We start from the raw sequence: 24,940 nt of genomic DNA, 5'->3' as shown, positions 1-24,940 counted from the left end.
TGGAAAGCAATGAAGGAAATTTTGAACATTTGATTTAAACACGCAGATTTGATTTTTTTTATTGTAAGCATGATGATAAAACAATTCAATTTTTTCAAGAATGTGATTTTCTGTAGGTTGTTTGAGTTTGTAAAAAGGGCCTCAGTAAAATGGGCTTCTACATGTAAAAATAACCAAATTATTCAAGGTGGCTCATTCGAGCTGCAAAATTGTTTTTTGGCGAAAACGGTTCATCAACTTCACGTTATTCATACACCGTTGTGTATGAATAACGTGAAGACCTTGCAAATAAAGTATCACTCAACCCCTCTCCCCTATTCAAGTTTGAGGGGTTGAAGAGCCCCCTATTAGGGGGTTGCTCGTCCAAGTCTAATAGATATACGTCAAAAGATGTCCCCCAAACAAAATCATTCGACGTGTTTCGGGAAATTTTTCCACTCACCATGGGATAACAAATATACGGGCTGGCTCGTCTGAGATGGAACACCCTGTATAAAATATTTTCCAATGCCTGACTATCGAATGAATATAATTTGAATACAAATGCATATGTCTCATTCAATATCTCGTTATTCAACATAATTCATTCACCTCAAAATCGTTTTGGCGAAAACCTCCACGATGATTCTCTTTTTGTTTCAGGTTACAATCCGTCATGAATGGAGTGAACTAAGTGGATGAGAAAGGTCCAATAATGCGTTCGACACCCGTGAAATCCAATAAAAAAACAATGAAGACCGCCAACAAAAAGCCGGTCGCCTATAAAAACAAAAAGTTGGCAGGCATTAAATCTCCGATTCGCGATACAATCTCTGAAACTATATCGTTCGTCATCAAAGGAAAATTGACGCCAATGAAACCTATTCTCATAGAAAATAGGATAGATTTAACGGCCAAAGGTAACAAAAAACCTCAAAAGTGCGGTAAAGTCGTGAAGAAAAGGAATCAAGTAAGGATAAAATCAGATATAAAAACAATTAAGAAGGTGCAAGAGGAAATTCCTCAGATCAAAACTCGAGTCCAAATGAAAACTGCCAAAAAAACCAAGTGCCCTGAGTAGTTGTAAGAGAAATACGGATAAAAAATCAGAGAAAATGTCAGTGAATGAGATTTCTCGAACACCAAAGAAAAGCACCAAATCTACAAAGGCAGTTCTTTCTATGGCGAAGAAATCTGCCAGGACCAAAGTTGAGAAAATGAAAAACACAAAAAAGATTAGAGCTAAGAAGAATCAAAAGCCACCAGCTAAAAGAGTTCAGCGACAAACTAACGCAGGAGTACATCCCTTTCTGTCACCTGAAAATGAAGACGAAGACGAAATAAAAAAACAACAAACAATAGAACAGTTACTGAAAGAGGTGAATGAGGAGATGAAACCCAAAACTTCCTCCAAACTCAAATGTAACAAAAATAAAATCAGGGCCAAAACCAAGCAACAAACTCTACCAGACAAAATGAAAAAATCTTCCATTTCCAATGAAACGAATAACGATTCGAAGAAAACTGATTACAATATAGCTCCTTCCGTCGAAAAAGCCATAAAAGTAGAGGTGGTCGATTCTCCCGGGGAATTATCAGATGAAATTCCATTGAAGATGTTGTCCGAGTTGAAGACTTCCTGTATGCCAGTTGAAAATATCAAGAGTGAACCTTTATCAGATATAGAACCATGCTCTCCCCCCACCGTCAAGAAAAAACAGTATCGCAAACTCAAAACACAACCAAAAGTAACCTTAATCAAGAAACGCGTCATTTCCTCCAAAGATAAGGTCTCAAAAGAAGAGCAGAGAAGGAAAACCAAACTGTTCAGGTTTTGGAATGGACCCAAAAGACACAGGGTTGCTTCTTTGAACGCTCTAGCCAAGGTGCACTGCCTATACGAAAATGAGACCAGGGGAAATATATTGGATATTATTGATGAGTCTTCGAAACTAGCATATGCACCAAAAAGGGACCAAGCGAAGTGCAAGGTACCGAAAATCAAAAAAGAATCCCATGACGATGACTTGGAGAACACTCCATCACCCCCTTCTACGAGAACGTTGCGATCTGTTCCAGGACTGCGCGCTGTTGGGAAACACTGGGACATGCACGATACAACGTCTAGTTCTGAAGACGAGGAGAGTAACAGGTTGGAGGTGTGTCCTGTGAAAACGGTGAAGAAGGAGAAAGCTCCTAAACAAAAGCCAGAGAAGGTTAAAGCATCTAAGGAAAAACCACGTAGAAAAAATGAGGTGGTGATGGATCTCAAGGACATGGTAGTGTGCAAGCGTATGGCTAGTCTGAACGCTAGCGCTATTTTAGCTGCAAGCTACTCTCCAGAAAAACGCCCTTCCAAGTCATCGAGAGACTTCGATGACTCTTCTTCTTACGCGAGTGCTTCCTCGGAAGAATATTTTGCCGCTTCCGATAACGAAATCAAAGAAGGCGTTGTTAAAAAGGAGGTGGGGGAGGATGAGGAGGACGGTAAAGTGTTGGAAGTGCATACTCCGAATAACAAAGTGGCCGTTATTCTCAATCAAGATACAGACGTAACAATCACGGGGGTCTATGTTAATAGTACCACGCGGTCCACTCACCACGAAGGTTACTGCAGCATCGCAGGAATGCAGTACAGAATTTCAGCTACAAGTCATACGCAGACCGCCGCTACTGCTGTCGCTACTGAGACGCTTTTGCAATCGTCATCAAGTAGCGCCCCGGACAATGTAAGTTAATTATGTAGAAAAACTATAATTAATAAAATACATGCAATAACTCTTATTGTTAAAAAAATAACTGAGAATTCAATGAAATGAAATAAATAAGTTGACGAGAAAGATAATTATCAATATTCACATTATCAAACGTATAGCGTACACAGTAACGTATAGCGTATAGCGTATACAGAACTGAATTTTCAGGAAACATATAAACAGCGTGACTCACGCTCGATGGTAGGTTAGATGTTTCTGGAAAACACAAAGCATGATTTTTCTGAAAATTTCACCTCTCACATTTCCTTACCTGTTCTATCGATCTAAAATATTTTCAGCATTGCGGCGTTGCCACTTCCATCAAAAAGTCCTAGCAACTTTATTTTTTTAAATGGAACACCCCATATATTAATACATTTTTGGAATTGATCTGGTATTTTAATACTTTTTTGTTAATAATGTCCTATACCTATCTCTATCTGTTTTCGAGATGAAAAATAAATTGTGCTAAATATGGTCCAAAACATAGCCTTAATTGAAATTAAGTACATCAGTACTCTCAATTCATGAAAAGTTGATATTTTGATGATAGTTTGGACAAACTCAAAATATTCAAATAACACCAAGAAATCGACTCCATATGATACAGGGCGTGCTGAAATCACTATTATTTCCATTGTGCATAAAAGTAGACGAAAGTTCATTTTTTCAAATGAAACTCCCTGTATATTACTCGGTAAATTGAAAGATGGTGAAAAATTCTTCAAGATGATATATCATGTCCCTATACCTAAATCGTCAAGTTTTCTCAATAAAGTCGCTTCTTCTAGAAACACTATTTTTTTTTTTAATTTGGATTTAGGTAGCAGTGGAATTTTCAAGCTTATAGCTGTTCGGTTACTTTTATAAGTAATTTACAAAGTGTTATCGACGGTGTTTCGAATCATCTTCCAAAATAAATGCAAATATCGATTATTGAAACGAAGTTCTTATGAAATTATTTATTATACACATGAACAAAGTGATCAAATCATTGTCAGAACGTGTAAAAAGTTCAACCAAATGTATCCTGAATTAACAACAATGAACGAGAGGAAGTTTGTAATGTTACAAAATAATTTCCTTAACTATGGCTCAAAGTTTCCAGGGAACAACTGTACGAAAAATCAGTCATTTCTAGGTAAAAAGTAAGATTTATTGGGCTGAAACATGTGAAAGTACAGACAATAACAGAATAGGATGATTCAAAATAACAAAATTATAAACAAAATATCACATTTTCACAATAAATGCTGAAATTGTTGTCCATTACATTCTAAACACTTTAAAGTGTTTTTTTGTACGCGACTTGTGGTTGCTTTTTCATTTTCCAGGGGATCCAGATCTTCAATACTCCGCACTATTCGCCATCGCAATTCTTCTTTGGTAGGCACTGGAGTACTGTATACCCTTTCTTTTAAAACAATCCATAAAAAAAGTCAAGTGGCGTGAGATCGGGTGATTTTGGTGGCCAATCCCACGGCACTAACGCCTAAACCAAAGATCGTCGAAGAGTTCGTCAAGTTTCCTGGAAACTTCCTGGGTGGAATGAGCTGGCGCTCCGTCCAGTTGAAACCACGAATTCCTATATTCCTCTAAAGGCAAATTTTCAAGAAAATCGGTTAATGTCGTCCTTAACATTTGGAGATATCTCTCTGCATTCAGTGTGTCTTCATAAATAAAAAAGCTAATTTTATTGTTCTTCAGAATACAGAAAACATTCAGGTCAAATTTTTCTTGAAAACCCATTTCTTTTGTAACATGAGGATTATGATCAGCCCAAAAATATTTATTCCTTCTATTGGAAATACCATCCCTCGTAAATTTTGATTCGTCGCTCCAAATTATTTTTGACACAAATTCCCGATCTTCTTGTGTATGAAACAAAAGGGATTCACAAAAATGCATTCTACGTTCGAAATCTTCTGCTTTTAGAGCTTGAACTTTGTTAAATTTATACGGATGCATTCCGTGATTTTTCGAAATTCGTTGTACTGAAGCATGTGATACACCTAAATATTTTTCTGCACTGCGAATGGAAGCTTCTAGATATGCATAAAAATATGCCAAAACGTTAACAGTATTGTCCTCATTTGAAGTAACAGGTATTGGCTTTATTAAGAAAACTTGACGATTTAGGTATACGGATTTAGGTATATCATCTTGAAGCATTTTTCACCATCTTTCAATTTATCGAGTGATATACAAGGGGTTTCATTTGAAAAAATGAACTTTCGACTACTTTTATGCACAATGGAAATAATAGTCATTTTAGCACGCCCTGTATGATATGGAGTCGATTTCTTGGTGTTATTTGAATATTTCGAGTTTGTCCAAACTATCATCAAAATATCAACTTTTCATGAATTAAGAGTACTGATGTACTTAATTTCATGCTTTGCGTTTTCCAGAAACGTCTAAACTACCATCGACTGTGAGTCACGCTGTATAAAAAAAGTGACAAATTGCAAATTAACAAATAAAATACAATCGAAGCCTATAAACAACAGTACAACTCTGACAAGACAATGAATTAATTTATAAGTAATTTTACACAAATAAATTTTTTGAAACTAGATGCCATTCTGGTAAGTAACATTAAAAAAATCACTATCGTCTATCGAGTTTCGCATTCTGCTTTTGTTTATCCACAATTGCCAGAACATATATATATATATATATATATATATATATATATATATATATATATATATATATATATATATATATATATATATGTGGAATTATTCCTTCAACCAACCCAATTGTTGTCCGCATACGAACGAGAACCCTAAAATTTTTAAACTTATCTGAGGTTGTATTGTTTGACATACGATTCCTAGCAAGTTGAAAGGTGCTCAAATATTCCTTGATAAGAAATAAATAATCAATTCAAAAGATGTACCTCAAATCCCTTAGAGGTGGACAGAAATCTTCACAGAAAAATTGTCTTTCAAAATAATCATTTTGGAACCGTTATAGGAATTCAAAATGTCGTGTGAGTATCATTAGAGGATCAATGAAAAATATAAAATGTTTCATTCAAAAAATGTAACTCATGATCATACAAACATAGGTACTTATTTGATTCGCTATTTAAATGACAACATTCACTGTTTTCACGATTTTGGAAATTCTTATTTCTCCTCTAGTGAGTTTGGTAATTTCTCTACCTATTTCTTACATTCCTAAAGTAAATATATTAACTAATTTCAATCTGATTAGGATATATTCAATTTGTTCCCAATGAATAACATAAAAACAAACAAAGCAAAGACGTTTCAGATTCAACAAACATTTACATGTTGAAATCAGAAAGTGGCTGTCATATGTAGGTGCTTTTTATACCAACTGGTGTCTATTTAGGTGTTTTTTGTATTATAATTCATTGTCTAAACTATAAGTACCTCTCTCGTTCAATGAAAAATGAATTCTGTCTAAGAGAAAATCAAATTTTATTTAGAGAAAATGCACTTATTTGAAAGAAGATAAAAGATATGTTCAAATCAAGAGATTGGCGAATGTGAATTAACGTGTAGGACTTTTCTGTTCAAATTAATATACACTTGCAGAGCTCGGCAAATGTAATATTGCATGTGTGAAAAATTAGGAAGCATTGATATAATTTTCGCAAAATGAGGGCAAAATTAAGAGTTGCTGTTAAAGTTTACTACTTTCTCTTCGGTACTAGGTGTACAATGCAGTACTTACTAATATAACGGAGTTTCTTTCTCAAGTAACCCAAACACCTCAATTTTATCCAATTTTAATACTTACCCATGAAAATATCTTCCAACTGTGTAAGACCCCAGACTTGTAAAATCTGTTCCATTATGGAAGATAAAAAATAATCGGAAAAGAATTGCACTGCCTACAGACACATAAATCACTCCCTCCTTGAAATCGCAGCACACCAAGTCACTTTCCAACACATACTGGCGCGTACGCGATGAAATACTTTAATAAAAGAAACCTTGTTCATTCTATACAAAATTCTTGTTATCTTCAGTCGATCATAATATAGTTCTGTATAAAGATTCACAAAACTCTTGTTATAATCGAATTGAGTTATTTGAAGGGATACAGTTTCAAATTCAAACAAACAATATGTGTTCAGATCAAGTTGATATTGCTCTCTAGTTGAAACAGTGTATTTTTTTTCTTCAAATAGGTGGTAGATTTTGAGATGATATTATATTTTCTTGATTCAAAATAGTTCATCTTCGCAATAATATAATCAAACGAATGATATCGTTGAAAGTCCAAGAAATTTGATTTCTTCGTTAAAAAAAGTGTGATTCTCTTGTGGAACATGGCGCTGTTGGGATGAAGTAATAGTTCCTCCAATAGAGATAAAAATTTCAAAGCAACCTATGATCTTCTTTGAAAGAAATACTTTTTACTGTGTAACTGGAAAGCTTTCAGTTGTGCAAATAAAAACTACAAATCTAGAGACTAGAATAACATTATTTATGTATTTTTCAGAGCAATAGTGACTCAATGCCTTCTTCTAAATCTTACACTCCTCTTGACGCCTTGTCCAATATGCAACCTCCACCAGGACCAGGCATCCAGCACAATCATCCTGTAGTTCACGGCCAGCAGCCTATGGGTCCTCCTCAGCATGTTCATCCAATGCCTCCCCATCAGATGTCACCAGGTACGATTAGAGTTATATATTATCAAATTAAATACATCTGTTGAGAAAAGTAACGCTTTCGTAGAGGCTGTTCAAAAACTAATATATAAGGATACATTGGAAAGAGAAACAGATCCCTTCAAAATGTTATGCCACTTGACCATCTGCCCATTTTAGACTCTGGTAGATCAGGCTAGGTTAGGTTCAACGATAGTTTATTATTTTGGTAACATATTTCAAAGAATGTATGAATGTGTTGAAACCTGGACTGAAACTTTATTTTCAGTCCAGGTTTTCCAGTGTTTGTTTGAAACTTCTTTCAGTTCCCTCCATTGCAGGGAAGTCATCAGCTTCATCTTATTCCAGACAAGTATGGACAAGCAGCTAACCAGAGACAATTTGATGAGCCTTCTTATTTTGTAATTTCACTACCAACTTGGAAGTTGCTCGATGAAACCTAAATGCTTCCAGAATGACTTACTCATCCGAGAATTTTTTTATTGATTTGAATATGGTTGGTTTTCTCCAGTCTCTTCACAAAAAATCAATGTAGATTTCTCCCTGAAATTTACTCCTCGAAAGAGATTAAATATGCCTATGACCCAACGATATAGATGACGTGGAGTTTATTTGAAGGATATCCCTAAGAGCAACTGTAAACAACCAAAAGATCAAAAAAGGTCAATGATTATGTCGTGTTTTCTTACAGGGCTTCGTCATAGTTGCTCCAGTGCATTTTCTTCTCCTCTCTCTACACCAAACTATCAGATTCCACCAGGACATCATCCACCAATACAAGGAGAACCAGGATTTATTCACGGTAAGTGACAATAATTTTTGTTTACAGGAGTAAACTCGGTTCTCCTAAGTATACAATAGCGAACAACTCTTTCATTTGTGCCTATAGCAGAATTGAATTCAACTGAAAGTTGAAAAAACTATAGGAAAGAAGATATCAACTGGATCGTCATCCTTTTCATTATAATAGCGTTTTTTGAAACATTTTCAGTCATTAAATTCGATAAACATCTTCACTAGCTATCCATGTCACCTCTATTTCGCCACTTTATCCTCCCAAACCATAGGTGATAGGGTTGGCATTAAATCTTGGGTGTTGCGTAGATCCCTTGGTCTCCCAGAATGAGCCGGAGGAATATTGAGGCTCAGGTCCTGTCTGGGTGCAATAGGTCTGTAGTGTTTGGCTACGTCTTGAGTCAGATTTGTTAACTAGCCCTGTCAGCACTAGCAACTCCAGTACTATGTCATCCTCGAGGCAGCCCCCTAGTCTTCCTCAATATTCTAACTCTTCTGTTGGGGTGGCATGTATCTATGCAAATCTGGGTCACTCCGGTTGAGGTAGATCTACCTCCCGGAACTTCTAAGAGTTTTTTTCGGGGCCATCGCGATGTTATGTGTCAGATTCCGTTTGTCATTTCCTCGTTTCGTTGACTTGATTCGTTGATTCTGCAGTACTTGTGCTCATAATCTAGGAGACAAAATCAAACCCACGCCATTAACAGTATAATATCGTACTAGAGGTGTCTCGATGACTGTGTACGGTAGTTGGTGGCTGGCCGCAGAGCGATTGCACTTCCCTGGTGCACAGTCTTCTGAGTAAATGTGTTTTTAGTTGAATGCCCTCCTTGAGGGCCACCGGAGCATTTCTGAGACCCCCTGGTGGTGCTGTCGAAAGCTAAGGGTAGCTTCACAGTCATGGCTTTCAATCCCACTCTTAAACCTAAGCTATATTGTCACCGTTATTTTTCAGCACTCAGTACTTCGGGAACTCTAGTACTGATCGACTTTTTCTTCAAGTGGTTTGCATGCTGTCCTTCCTAATGAAACTCTATCGAAAATAAATCTAAAATACACTTTTTTTACTATTACACAGTTTTTTACTATTATCGTCTTAGTATGTTGATTTCATTTAATGCGTCATTGTCGCATGGTGGGTTCCTACAACATTTACTTGAGAACGACCATCCCTAACCTTTGCCTAGTTTATAATTCTCTGAAATTGGTATACCGGACATCTTGTTTTCCACCAATTTGGATTTTTTCACCTCCATACAAAGTTCTTCCTCTTTAAGACTTTGCTATATTAAATTTGAAGTAACATCATTTCATTTTCCGAATGATACCTATAGCATAGAGGTGCATAAAAACTATTCCGCCATTTTGGGCAGTTCGCCATATTAGATTTAGAGTGATGTTATTTCATTGCGTACTTTTTTAGCAGCCCCTTTCATTTGATTTTCGTATCACGAGTGTGTTTAGAGTGATGTCATATTATTTTTCGTATTCTTCACAGGAAACCATTTCATTTGATACCCATATCAAATTTTTGTGGGTTCCTGGTGAGTTTTTTTTACATGTGTCAGCAATTCTTCGAACTGCTCCCTCCATTCTCTGGAATGTCATCTTCAATACTTGTGGATGCTACTTTTTTCCGCCTCATAATTTTCAGTGTTCCAAAGAATAGTTTTTAATTTTCGATATACATATTTAACATATTTGAAATTTAATACTTCTCGTAATATTTCCCCTGATTTATTGTTGTTTATATAAGTATTATCTGCATCTTCTATTTTCAGAGTTTGTTCAACTCTATTCATATAATAAACGAAATTCAAAGTTGTCTAGTCAGTAATTCTGAAGAAGTTTTTCTCGCGAAATATTGAAAACCTCACAAGAGAAATCTTTGTCAAATTCGAATTCGCTTTCCTTCAATAATGCCTTACATTTAATCTTCCACAATCTGAAGAATGAACAAAGTTGAACCAGTAGAGAAACGTTAACTCCGCCACAAAAAAGTCTTTCAATGATCACCATTCTACACCAAACCTAATAACTTTGAATATTATAGGATTTACTCCTACATTTTAATACACTCGTCATTAATATTCCTCTCGCCTAACTTAGAATAGCTGTTTTGCTACACAATAAATGACATTATTGTGAAGTAAGATGATTTCTCAAACTTTCCCTGAACATCATTTCAGCAAAATGTATTTTCTGTTAGGAAATGCTTTTGTTTTGTACTAAATGAATAGAGAACTAAAAGCGTCATATCAAACAAGAACTTTTTGATTAATTATATTCGTGGGATATCCAACAGTTTCATTGTGATTTTGACCAAAGTTAGAGCGTCGGTTAAAGTAGATAAAAGCTTTGTTTATCAATGTCATGCTGATGTAAACATGGGAGGATATCAATTGTGTTGATATCGGTTAATTAATGGTTGGAAAATATCAGAAAACATAATTTAAAATCAAACCGTAAATTTGTGTTTCTTTCCCAATAACTTTATTCAATAGTTGAATTGAATAAACTTTCGACCCATAACTATAATTAATAACTTCTCTAAAATATTCGAAAAATATCTCAAAAATAGAGTTATACTATTTGGCAATAATCACATTTTTTCTGAATCACAATATGGTTTTCTAGAAAACAGATCAACAGAAAACGCATTTTGAAGACTATTTGACAAATAGAACACAGATTGTCAAGGTAAACGACTCTCTGAGCGACCCACTGAAAGTTACTCGGGGCGTACCTCAAGGAACTGTATTAGGACCCATCTTATTTCTAATATATATGAACAACATCTTCAAAATTTCTGACCGTTTTGGTTGCGCAGATGCAAAGAAAAACAAACCACGAAACGTTAACATTTCTGTCGATCGGTCAAATCGTGGACCGCGAACTTTTTGACCTTTCTAATACGAGTTAAGCCGCATGGGTGCTAGGGACCAATTCTTCCGCTATCCCACGTACCGTTTGTAACGGGTCAGTCTCCACCAGGGTCCTCAAATCCTCGTCCTGGAGAACTGTGGGTCTACCACTTCGGGGCTTATCTTCGAGGATAAAATTTTGCGAACCAACGTCGAACAGTGCGTTCATTAACATTATCATTGCCAAATATCTGGTTAATTTATCGGGCTGTTTCGGCAGCGGTTTGGCCGAAAATGTTTCAACATCATATAGCAATAAGCTGATAAGCTGAAAAAAACAAATCAATATCTATTGATTAGTATATACGACACAGTACAATGAATATTCATTGAGATATGGAGCTACATAAACACATTAAAAGGGAAATAAACTTTTAAAACAACCTTATATATTAAATCTTTCATTTGAATCATGTTTATTAGTTTATAAGTATTTTTTATTCCATCTCAAAATCTTGTTTTTAGTTCCTTCCTTAAATAAATATTACCTCTATGTTCTATGTCGATCTGCAGACGTATGTATCTCTCTATATACAGGCTGATTCACGGTGGATGGCACATTAGACGTTTCTGGTGAACCAGACAACGAATCACTTTGAAAATTTAATGGAGGGCATATTCGGACATTCTCTAGCCAACTAAAATATTTTCGACAATGCGGTGTTGCCGCTTCTATTAGAAAGCAGTAGCAACTTTGATTTTTCAAATGGAACACTCTGTATATAATATTATTTTTGGAATCTCCAACAATTGCCCGACAACTTTTCTTGATATTTCCCTATACCTATCTGTTACCGTTTTCGAAATAAAAATTAATTTCAATTTTTTTCTTCGAAAATCATGACTTTTAAAAATGCCGATATCTTTTAGTTAAGAAGTACTATGATATCGAAATTTGGTTTGGAGTTAGGTGATACTTGGACACTTCCCACACGTCAGCCTAATCTCCGTTACTTCAATACAGGGTGGTAAAAAAATACAGTTTTTTCGTTTGCTTGAAAAAGTTGCTGAAATTTGACTATTTTAAATGGAACACCCTGTATATTATTGAAAATTCGGAAAGCTGCTGAAATTTGCTTTCTTTCAATGCATATCATACCTATACCTAACTAGTCAAGTTTCGGACTTATGAACATTTATTTGTGAAAATGTCCCTTCAGAATGGTATTTCCATTCGGTATTTGGTAAGCAGGCCATGATTACTATTTGACAGTAGCGTTGTGCCATTCTCCTAATAATATCGACATTTTCGTCACTTCAGAAGTTGCAAATACCTTCAAAACGATGGAACAAAACTATTCAAACGAAGTTCTTATGGATTTGTTTATTATTTTTGGACAGTGTGACAAAATTATCAGCAGAACATGTAGAAAGTTCAATGAAATGTATCCGAATCTACCGCCAATGAACCTCAAGAAATTTATACGAATTCAGAACAATTTCAATGCATTTGGATCAACTTTAAAGAAGAAATAATTCTCGCAAAACTAATGAGAAATTTAATCCAGGGATACCTTGAATCCTTTAATTTATATGTGTTTCATTCGGTCTGTCAAACAAAACCTTGCTATGTTGCTACATTGAAAAACAAAGATAATAAAGTAAATTTCAAAGGATAACAGGCAAAATGAAAGTAGGTTTGGTAAGTCAGAAGTAGCTTTTTCAAACATTATATTGATGCTCATTGATGTCAATGAAAATATTAGGCTTGTTGCCTTCCACATTAGAAATTTTGTATTTTGTATATCGCCGATTCAAGTAAAGCAACAGCCATGAAATGACCCCAGAAATAACACTGTTTCCCTGGACTAAAATTTCCTATTTGTACATGGCCGGAAAGCCTCGAGAAGGTTTTGTGACCTTTGACCCAAATGCATTCACGTCCCAGGACCATCTTATCCCTATCATATTCTCTGCGCGGGAAATAACAAAGGGAGGGACGATGTGCTTGTTAATATTTATAGATTATGATAAATAACATAACCAGTTATGATTGGTCCATCCAGTTTCAACATCGTATTGATGTTAGTATTATTGAATGTAATATGAATGTAGTATGAACCTTAAATTTTTGAGAAATGATGATTATTCGATTGTAGTTTTTTATCGATACATACTCCCCAAAGTTTTATAACTAGTTTGTATTCTAATCAATTCTTGTTGAAATAGGAAGCTTTTTTATTATTATCCAAGTTTATTTTTCAACAGATGCATATGAGAAGATTTTTCATAATTTCTTATCCATAGGTTATCCAAAATTTTAAAATTTCAGTTATATAATTCTGAAATGTTCGAACCAAATATTAGGTTTGTGTCGTCTGCAAATTAAAGCAATTTGCCATCAAGTTTCAGGTGTGTCATTGAATTATTATAGTTAAGGAGAAATCATTACCTACAATAATTCTGGAAGACTGTCTGAGGTAGCTAGCCTACTTGTTTCTGAGTGACACAGTCGGACTCTTCAGAGCGTGTCTCACGAGGAGTTTCTTCCAATGAAGGGAAAACTTTTAAGATCAATTAGAGGGCGTGGCGGTGGGAAGTCCACTCACCCCAGTGATTGCCAATTACTTCATAGAAATTTTGTAGAGAGAGCAATCGACACCTCTGAATTGAAACCTACCTTGTGGCTATGTAACGTGAATGGCATCTTCGTCATGAAAGGGACGCTCTAAACCTTTTCCTATACAACTTAAACGCTCAATACCCCAACAGCATGTTCATCATGGACACTGAATAGGACCAGCGGATAGCATTCCTAGATGTACTCATCGAACGGTATGGTGCTAGACTAACTCACAAAGTGTACCAAAAACCCTCGCACACGGATAGGTACCTGCACGCACTATCAAACCACCATCCTAGCCAAAAGAGGGGAGTCATCTCTACTCCAACTGAACACGCATGTCAATCCCTACCAGGAAAAATCTACGCTAAACAGTAGGATTTCTGACTGGCCACTGTCAACTAAGGAAACACCTCCACAATAGTGGAGGTGTTTCCTTAGTTGACAGTGGAGGTGGAGGATGGACGATGACCTAGGAGGACAACTCCTCTCGGGAGGATGTACAATGGGTCACATGTGGTCTAAATGCTGTAGGTCAACACTCACCCTCCCTGCTCTACAGATACAGATCTTGAAGTATCTGGGATCAATAAAGCTATGAAACTGAAGAGTTCTACGGCTCATAGCAGGGAGGAGGCTCAGATGGTTGTGCTTGCACACCAATCCTATATCCCTAGGATCACAGGCAGAAATGGAAAACTCTTGGGAAAACACAACATTCAAACAGTATTCAAACCCTCCAAGAATATATAACAAAGCCTTAGGTCGGGTTAATAGAAAAGAGACCCATTATCAGCAGTAGCGGTATATCGCAGACAGTGCACTTGTGGGAACGTATAAATCGAAACCACCAAAAGAAACATGGGAACAAGGCTGAAGCAGTCTGAAAAAAGCTGCAGACTAGGCCAAACGGAAAAGTCGGTGGTGATGGAACATACACTCAGTGAAGGAAACCACAGAATTCTGTTTGAAGACACGAAACTCATTTCCTTCCACCAGGGATACCATAGCCGACTGGTACGGGTGGTAATGGAGATCCAAAAACACAAGGATCATTTCAACAGAAGAAGCTATGAACCTCAACCGAATATGGAGTCTCATTCTAAGAAGTTTGAAAATAGCAAACAGCACGACGACAGATAGAAAAGGGTCGACGCACGTTATTGACAATTTACTTTATCCTGGTACAGATATTAACATACCAGTGACACTGTAGATATCTTTCCAATACAGTTTTCTGCAATGAAATTTCAAGGTCGACAGAATATGAATACCTACTGTAAGCACATCTAACAGAATTCTTCAAATAATGAGCAACCATGCTGGCTCTCATTTGCTAACTAAAGAAGTTTGGGTTAGTGGAATACTACTGCTATATTTCGTATTTCGTGTATTTACTCACTCATCAAATCGTATTGAATTTTTTGGCGCCTCTGGAGATACCCTACATTTTGTTTTATGAGAGGACATTGGCAGATCAAGATCTTCAGGTGATGTGGTGCTGCAGGTTTTTCCGAGTTTTTCTGCGGCTGAAAAAGCAAATACGCCACTGGAATCAATGAAGTCGCCCTGGAGCGCCAATCAATTTTTGTTGTTGTTTTATAATTTCATGATTTGTATTTTGGAAGTATTAATAATAAATACGATATTAGATACCATTAAATGCAGCTCTCACTTCTTTCACAAACAAATCATTTCCGTAACAGTTTTCAGCTAGGAAAAGTAATTTCTATGTAGTCCCACACCTAACAAATAAATACAACAAAAACACATGTGGCATTCCTGAAATTTTGAATTTCGATATTTCTTTTCCATTCTCGGTTCATCCGCCGCTTTATTATATATATGCGATATTCCGCAGGAGAATGGAAACTAAGAAGCTTTGACGGTTTCTGCTTAATATTCAAAAGACGAGAGTTTCAAGCATTGATCGATTTCAATCTTCCTCGTGCTGAAATGTAGCAGTTCCAAACTCTTTCGCTCGAAACAGGGAATCAATTTTCAATTCTGAAATTTACTTTGATTAAAGCATTGCATTATATAGTAGTTTCAGAGATTGATTTCGAAACCAAGTAGTTTTTAGCTGACTTTACCAGAGATGTATTCGAAAGGTCAATGAGATAATTTGTTTTCGATCGGCAACTCGTAACACAATTCAAATGAGTTTGAGCTGTATCGACGATAGGTACATTTAAGAAAATGAATACTTTCTTTCTTTCAGACGAAGGTTTTAACAGTGAAGTTCGAGGTGTGCTGAGTTGAACCTCAAAAACAATGAGCAGCCACAGTCCGTCGAGTATATCTGATATGTACAGCTCTTGGTGGAATCGACTGTGTCAAGTCACTTGAACACCTCAAGTGAAAGTATATATAGAAGAGAGACACATTTACAACTTCTCTCCGATGTTCTTATCAAGGTTGCAAATGATGTTGAGTCCCCAATCAGGCGTATGGCACTTTTCTGGATGGAATCCAGCAGCTCCAGAGTATGCTTAGGGGCGGAGCTCTATACATGAGAACAATACTCCAAAAAAGGTCTGATCTGAGCTTTATAAAGCATCAAACCAGGTAGGATGGACTACACCCTACCAAAAGCATTCCGACCAATTAGTCTCAAATCGTTTTTCTTAAAAACCATGGAGAGGCTATGTGAGCGGTATATAAGAGATGAAGTACTTGTTAACAACCCACTTCATCCAAATCAGCATGCATATACCCCGGGAAGGTCTACTGATTCGGCCCTTCACCATGTGGTTGGCAGAATCGAGAGATCATTAGACAACAAAGAATCCACCCTGGGTATATTCATAGATATCGAGGGAGCGTTTGATAAAACAACCTTTCCAACAATTATCCAGCAACTACACTCCAGGAATGTACCCCTGGTAGTAGGAGAATGGATACTCCAGATGCTCTCTAGCAGAGCAATAAGTATTGATGTAGAAGACATCACAGTAAAAGGACTGGTCATGAGGGGATGTCCACAGGGAGGGGTCTTATCACCCCTTCTCTGGAACATAGTCCTGGATACCCTAATTAATCACCTTAACAAAAATGGATTCTACACAATTGCATACGCAGATGACATAGTTATCTTGCAGACCGGCAAATTTGTAAACACACTGTGCGATAGAGCGCAGGATGGGCTCAAATTAATAGAAACACGGTGTAAGGAACACTCACTGTCGATCAATCCCAAGAAGACTGAGATGGTTCTTTTCACCAGGAATAGAAGTTTAACGGGTTTGAAACCTCCCGAAATCTTCAAAAGCAAACTAAACTTGTCTCAAGAGATAAAATACCTTGGTAGTATCCTCGACAGGAAGCTAACATGGAACTCTCATCTACAGAGTATAGCAAAAAGAGCATACGTGGCTTATGAGCAATGTCGGAGGACAGTGGGACGCGCATGGGGTTTTTCACCCCGTGTGGTCACCTGGATCTACACTGCAATAATAATACCAATGTTAACGTACGGAGCCATTGCATGGGGACCGAAAGTTTTACAAGCAACGGCCATCCAAAAATTATATCAAATACAGCGACTGGCTTGTTTAAACATCACTGGAGTCATGAGAACAACACGAAAGGCGGCAATGGAATTAATCAAGAATCTGACCCCTCTGGATCTGTACGTTAAGGAGGTTGCGTTAATGGCCATGGTACGATTGCGCACGGCTGGTGTAAACTTTGAAGTAGAAATGGGTCAATTGAGGCTGGGCCTATGGCGAGAAGCGCTTACTGCGCAACCTTTGCTGCAGGCAACAAGCGATGCAATTGAACCCAGGTTTGTGTTTAATAAACCCTACAAAATACAAATTAAACAGAGCCAGATGAAACAAATGCAATACGGATTTATACAGACGGCTCAAAAACCAGAGAGAGGGTGTGGAGTGTACTCCAGATCACTAAGCCTAAGAATTAAGTGGGGAATGGTAGGAAATACCAGCGTGGTCCAAACAGAACTGGCTGGTATCTCAATCGCCACAAAAGAAATAACCAAGAAAGGAATTTCTGGCAAAAACATAACAATCTACACTGACAGAAGACAAGCCTTATAAGCCTTGAACAGACAACGTTTAACCTCAAGGCTAGTACTAGAGTGTTACCAAGATTTAGCCAAAGCCTCGGTAGATAATAACATTATCCTGAGGTGGGTTAAAGGGCACGACAGGAGTAAAGGTAATCGCATTGCCGACTCTGCCAAGGAAGCGGCTGACTAGCCGCTGTCAATTCCTGACTAGCCACTGTCAACTAAGGAAACACCTCCATAATATGGGGCTAGTGGAAACACCTCTATGCAGGATGTGTGAACAGGAAGATGAGACTGTCAGGCATGTCCTGTGCTAGTGCCCGGAGTTATCGTCAATAAGAGAATGTGTGTTCGACGAGTCTTGGCCTACACCTGCCGATATAAAGGAGATGTCTCCCAGCGACCTGTCCACCTTCCTGGAAAGGACAGGAAGGACGATGACCTAAGAGGACAACTTCTCGGGAGGATATAAAATGGGTCACATGTGGCATAAGTGCTGTGGGCTTACACTCACCCTCCCTACTCTACAGATACAGATACAGAAAGCAACAAAAGTCGCTGAGGTATGTATTGGTGTCCATTTCAACCCCCAACAAACTTATCGAAGCAGAAAGCGAAATTGTCTGACCCTGACATTAGAAACATTTATCTTTTTGGAGAAAACCGATGCCTGGGTTTTGTGGCATTGAATTGAACCTGGTTCAAAAATATATGCTCCTTAGATTTAAAATGTCTTTCTGTAGAACGAGGTGAAATTTTCAAATCGGAGTATTCTGTTTTAGACCACGTTTGGTATTCGGTTTGTACGGAAAATAAAACACAGGGCCAAGAAAAGGTTTTTCTCGTTTAATTGAGCAGGTTAATCAATCGCATTTATCGTACCAACTAATATTAAATCCTCGATTTTCTCGATTTACTGACGCTTTAAATAAAATCAAACTCATATCGTCAGATTTTTTTATTTCGTCCAACTTATCTATAATAAATGAAAAATAAACTTACCGAAAACTGAAAACCTGAAAACACCTTGAAAGTGAAAGAAAACACTTTAAAAACACATTAAAAATATTACCAAAAAGCACTGCTATAATACAATACTGCCTGTATAAATAACAAATATTATCAAGAAACACTAAAACAATTTACCGAAATATTTTTCAGTCCCGGTCCGTCACGACATCCCGTCCGAATAATTGAATAAAAAACAAACGCAGTCATACACTAATGGAGACCAACTGGAGGCTAGCCTCCTTTAACGCTATAATTTCTGCAACTGAAATTACAAATCGGGACGTATGTCGCTGGTTGGATCGGTCTCGTGGAGCCTGTGTTTTTTAAAGGGGTCGGAGGCTTGGCTCCCTTGCAACGTATGGCATTTATTATTTCAGGTTGATGGTTTATTCGTTATTCGTTCATGGGCGGTGCGTTTGAGTTTTGTTGATACAGGACACAGTGTGGTACGTACTACGTAGTGAGTGATAGTGTTTTTTCGGGCATACTATGTATTTATATTAAAAATTAATGGTAAAGTAATGATACCCAGGAATTTTCAGAAAAAAATAATCATAATTATTTGTCAATATCTTTTAATTTATTGCGATGAATAGCCTCAAATTTTATGGGGAGGCTAAGCCTCCCTTGCTTCCTCTGACGAGCCTCCTCTGACGAGCCGCCGCTGCTGGCCCTGAATTCCAAGATTTCACAATTTTTACGCCATACGGCACTCTACTGACGAGGAAAATAACCGCGAAAACCCCCTTTCGTAGTCTCGATTCCGAAGTTACTCACCAAAAAACCCGCGTACTCGTCAACCCTTCGGGACCGCGGATCCCACGACCGGCAAGATTATTCAAAACAACGTAGGCTGAGTCATGCGCGTCATTCCCTACAAACGAGTTAAGAACGAATTTTCCGGCCAGTCTCGCCGGGTCACCTTCCTATCCGTCCGATCGCGAAAAACGTGCTTCGGCCTCCACAGCCTTCTAGATTCTGCCAATTCGGACGGTACGCGATATTTTTCGGCAGCATAATTATCCGATATCAAGGAATATCTCGCGAATTCTGTGTGACATCGTTGCCAGTTCGGAGACGAGGTTGACATGATCCCGACGAGTGTTTTTAGACGCAGTTCTAGTCAATCGAGACAGTGTAAATAACTGCTTACAATGTGCGCATTTTCTGTTGGGAGGGAAAAAAGACGGCTGAATGAATGATGTAATTACGATGTGAAGAGATATCACGTAGTATATACCCGGTTCTCGGTTTCGTTGCTTGTTGTGTACTTATTTTGAAGGAATATATCACTGATAGGACAAGAGAGATGATTTTGGCTCCAACAGGCAAGTTATTTGTGTAGTCAGGCTTTGAAAGCTAGCTTTCAATAACCAGTATACTCTACTTGAAAATTCAGTACTGAGGTTCTAGTTCCTGAATTTTGAACAGCTTTACTTCTGTTCCATCTATATCTATAACTTTTCCATCTAGTTTCTCAAAAGTTCTTGAATATCTTAACAGAGTCAATTCAGAATGATATAATCATCAAACAACACCATGGATTCCAGGCATCGAAATCTATAAGTAGTGCAATCTATTCATTTTATGGTATATTGACCAATTTCAGAAGTGGATTGAATCATATTTATCTGGACCGTCAACGTTAGTATTACGAAAAAATCGGTAAATGTCAGTAAATCTGATTATATCTCTATTACTATGGGTGTCCCACGAGGATCTGTTTTGAAGCCCGTTTTATTTTTACTATATATAAATAACATAACATCTATATGTTCATCAGTACACTCCACAATTTATGCGGATGTCGCTTCTATTCTGATATCTAACAAAGCAAATGCAGCTTTAGAAAAACAATCTAATTATTTGGGAAAGAAAGTTTTTGGCTTTCTACTACTCCATCTGATACAAAAAAAGGGGTGAGAGAATCTTCCAAAGAAAGGAAGGAAGTAATCAATTTGAAACTCTATACATGAATGTGTAGATCATGCAAAGAAGTAACTTTCAGTCACAAACTGAAAGAAAGTCCTGAAACAGCTACTTTCATATAAACATTGAATTACACGAAAGAAAATAATTCTTTCGAAACAAATACTTCTGTATGAACACTGAATTATACAGAAGATACTTTTCTCTACTCAGTTTGTATTTCAAATATTTGTTGTGGAATAAGAATCAGATATCATTCACATGAGTTCTACTTTGAATGAATGGTACTAACTTGTACTCACATAGAACACTGTCACCCTCACTGGTATACACCGATGTTTCGCCTTAAGACACTTGCCCCAAGGCTCTTCAGTACCAAATTGGATAACACTATAGAAAATACACACACTTCATTCATGAATTACGATTTTGAATGTCACGGAATAAGCTTGATCTGCTTATGTCATCGATGACATCGTAATGACATTCATTCACCTATTTGATTTAATCCCAGCCAAGAGGAATCTTATTTGAATTGAAGGGGTTATATTTTTAGGAGTGTTGCAAAATAATTGAGGATCTAAAAGGTATTTGTTTGTTGTCAGATGCACTGTTCTCAATTAAAATTACGTCATAACGCAGCACCGCTTAATAATTTTTGAAAACATAAATTTAGCTATCCTGGAATAAATGAATAAATGCAAAATTTATTTACTGCACCTCTTGGAAATATGTAGTTTGTCGATATGTGATTTCTTTTAAAGAATAAAAGCAGAAAAAACAGCGTACCCACCATAGCAATAAAAAACGAATTCTCTGTATGTACAAACGTCAGTAGCTAATATTGATGTTGGTTTAAAGTAAGGTGTTTGTGTTAAAAACTGTCACAGCGCGTTTTGATTGATTTTGAAGTGTTATTGAAGTTATTTTGGTAGTCCGCTGTTTTTCTGAATATCAGTAAATATGGTAAATTATACAAATGCGGAAATGGCGCAAATGCATTATGTATATGGCCTTGCCGATGGTAATGCAACAGAAGCCGGGCGCATTTATCAGGAAAGCTATCCTAATCATGCCTTACCAGATAGCCGAACCTTTTCAAATATTCATCGTCGACTTGGGGACTGGTAGTTTCAAGAAAGGGACTCCGGAAGGTAGACCTCGTGTAGTAAGAACTCCTGACATTGAGGAAGCGGTGCTGCAAGAAATTGAGGAACATCCTGAAACGAGTACGAGGAAGATCGCTAGAACTCTGGATATTTGTCATCAAATTGTTTGGCGTATTTTGGTTGATTTTTTGTTATACCCATACCATATTTCAAGAGTGCAGGCATTACTCCCCAGAGATTTTCCACAGCGTGTGAACTTCAGTCAGTGGTATCTACAAAGTATTGCACTAAATTCGCAGTTTGAGACACAAATTTTGTTCACAGACGAAGCAAATTTTTCTTGGAATGCCATTCAAAATTTCCATAACAATCATGTGTGGGCTGAAGAAAATCCCCTTGCAATAACCGAAACCCACTTCCAACACCAATTTTCGGTTAATGTATGGGCAGGAATTAAAGGTGATCATCTAATAGGCCAATTTTTCTACCAGGACGCCTTTATGGTCATTCTTATTTACACTTTCTCGAAGAAGACTTACCTGGGTTTATTGGAGGATGTGCCACTTGCGTTAAGGAATCGAATATGGTACATGCACTCATTGAGCTTATGGATAAAATAATTGGCGATATCTCCGTAGTCATTGGAGATAACACCATAAAACCTGGTATCGTTGAATTCGTCATGATTTTCCCTAACCGTTCTTGTGATGATATATAGGATGTCCCATTTGAAAATCAAATATTGTTGCCATTTCCGGAAAAGCCGGAAGTTGAATTTGTTTTACAAATATTTCAAAAAGTGCCGTCTAGTGAGCATATTCAATGTTCCAAGTTTCAAAAATATCGCTAGAGAAATAAAGGAGAAAATGTGGGTGTACCATAAGTCTGTGTCACACGGTATACACGCTACTCACGAGCATATCGAGACAGTAGAAGTTACAGTGCTGTACGCGAAGGGATCTAGTAAGGTGATGGACATTCGAATAATAGTTGAAGTGTTTTGTGTATTTAAAGTGAAATAAAGTTGAGTTTGATTGATCAGTGTAGTTAATTATTGGTCAACCCACGGGGAAAACGTAACAGACCCTCAAAATCTTTTACAGTATACTGAATATTTTGAAAAATTTATATTAAGGTACTTGGAAATAACAAGGACTATCCTTTATATTAGGACATACAACCCGTCTTCAAAAAAATGTATCGAGATCACTTCTCATCTGAACCATTTCTTATGGTCTGAATACGGATATAAAGGGTGCAATTAACCAAACCCCACCAGGCAATAGAAAAACTATAAATTATAGTAGGCTTAAAGATGCCGAAATAAAAAGATTTTACATAATTCTTTTCTTGAATGTTTTGTTCGAAATTTCTTTGGGGCACGCACAGTAGGCCATTTGTTTGACACCACCTGCCTATCGTGAATGAGCCAGCCCACCTGCCCCCGCAAAAGGTGTTTCAAACGATCAATGGAGGAGTCTTGTCAATCTGAGATGTTTATTCGGTTTCGATAGAACTCTGTTAGTTCTTTTGTGCAATGGAGTACATTAAATCCGAGGTTAGGATACAGTTTTGCCCTTTCGAATTGTGAATGATTTACCCAACCCAGTGCGGTGCTGAAGGGTCTAGTAAAGGCGAATCTCCACCAAACGGACCCGCTTGCGACTAGTTTTGTATTCAAAAACATGAACAACAAATTTGTTTTAGTTTCGAAAACAAGGCCGTGGTTTTTTTGAAGGAAGAAATTCCAACATCAATTGATGATTCTGAGTAGTGTTTGAAGCTGTTCCACTATAAAAATCCCGATTTTATGCGTTGATATGTGAAACATGGCTCCATCATTCCACAATCAGCGACTATTACACCTCGTTATTGGAACGTTTGAATGATGGCGAAATTGTATGAATTGGGCTTTGAATTGCTTCCGCATCCACCGTATTCTCCAGATCTGGCCCCCAGCGACTTTTTGGTTTTCCCAGAGAGAAATTAACTTCCGATGAACAGGTAATCGTCTAAACTGAGACCTATTGTCGGGGGTGGTGATAGGTGAATTCTTAATCAGAATGAACAAACAGAAAAATACAGTGTAGCCTCGTGGTGATGAGAATGAAAATTAGAATAATTGGGAGTAGTTCCCGGTCGAAATCTCAGAACCGAATGCCTGCATCCGCTAAAACATGTGTTCGAAGTTAACTCTGGCAATTGTGGAGGTCATAAATTAAATATATTCACAAAGGGTCAACCACTTGGGCCCTTGTCGAATACATAAGAGTCTTACCTACTCGAAACATCCCAAGTGGCGCCTGTCGTTGAAAATATTCTTCTCCATACGCGAGTTGATATGTACTGAAAAAAATACGAAACTGATAAGTAATATTTTGTACGACTGTTCGATAATAGAGTTATGACAAGTTAATTTTCTAACAAAAAATTATGATGCAAAATTAGAAAATCATTAACAAAATAAAATGTTTCTTAGGTAAATAATTTTGAGAAAAACCCTAGACTATTTTGAGGCTAAAGACAAATCGTACTGAAAAAAAATGAATCGAAAAATTGCATGACCGCTTTAGTCGTTGTATCGCCCTCAAAAGCAACCATGTTGAATAACGAAATGAAATTTTATCAGAAAACTATTTTTTCTATGTTAGCCAGTCAAACTTTCTGCCCAACTGTTATTGATATCGGTGTCCCAAATTCAAGGCCCCATGATTTTTTCATTTCCTCAATATATTTCAATTATCCCGTCACATTTCCATTTGGTTGTATTCAAAATTTTCTAATCTATATACAGTGCATTTCTTTAATGTCCCCCCCTTTATTTTTTGAACGGTTCAACTCAAAAAATTGAAATTTGGGATAATGAAATTAATGCATGAATACTTTGTTTTGAAGTGAAATTGACAGATGAAACTTTCAAAATGGCGACTGGGGGCCATCTAAGAAAAAAAAATTAGGTGGAAAGGGGGGTCTTGTGACAAATCATTTTAAGGCTCCTATCGAATACTTCACAACCCTAGAATATGAAGTCAATATCTTTACCTACTACAAAATGGCGAAACATTTAATAATTATCTGAAGACAAACACATTAATATTGATATTTCTAGAAATATTCCTTTTTATCTGTCATATGGCAATTCTAACAACTCGATAAGGTTTGTTAAGCTATTTTTTATTTATAA

General features: G+C 37.0%; 1 protein-coding gene across 1 annotated transcript in view; it reads left to right on the top strand.

Moving 5' to 3' along the window:
* Window positions 1–24,940, top strand: part of Hers (Histone gene-specific Epigenetic Repressor in late S phase) — a 266,285-nt gene that overhangs the window by 9,673 nt on the left and 231,672 nt on the right. Inside the window, exons 2-4 of the mRNA XM_074183198.1 lie at window positions 643–2,708; window positions 7,221–7,395; window positions 8,084–8,194. Coding sequence (XP_074039299.1) covers window positions 1,095–2,708; window positions 7,221–7,395; window positions 8,084–8,194 — 1,900 coding nt within the window. The 5' untranslated portion in view covers window positions 643–1,094. The remainder of the gene's footprint in view (window positions 1–642; window positions 2,709–7,220; window positions 7,396–8,083; window positions 8,195–24,940) is intronic.

This window comes from Leptinotarsa decemlineata, unplaced genomic scaffold (genome assembly GCF_025532065.1).
Source record: "Leptinotarsa decemlineata unplaced genomic scaffold, Ldec_3_MD MMD2_tig00026336_RagTag_RagTag, whole genome shotgun sequence".
In the NCBI taxonomy this organism is placed as follows: Eukaryota; Metazoa; Arthropoda; class Insecta; order Coleoptera; family Chrysomelidae; genus Leptinotarsa; species Leptinotarsa decemlineata.
The sequence above is the reverse complement of the archived record's forward strand: the minus strand, read 5'-3'. Positions and strand labels throughout refer to the sequence as shown.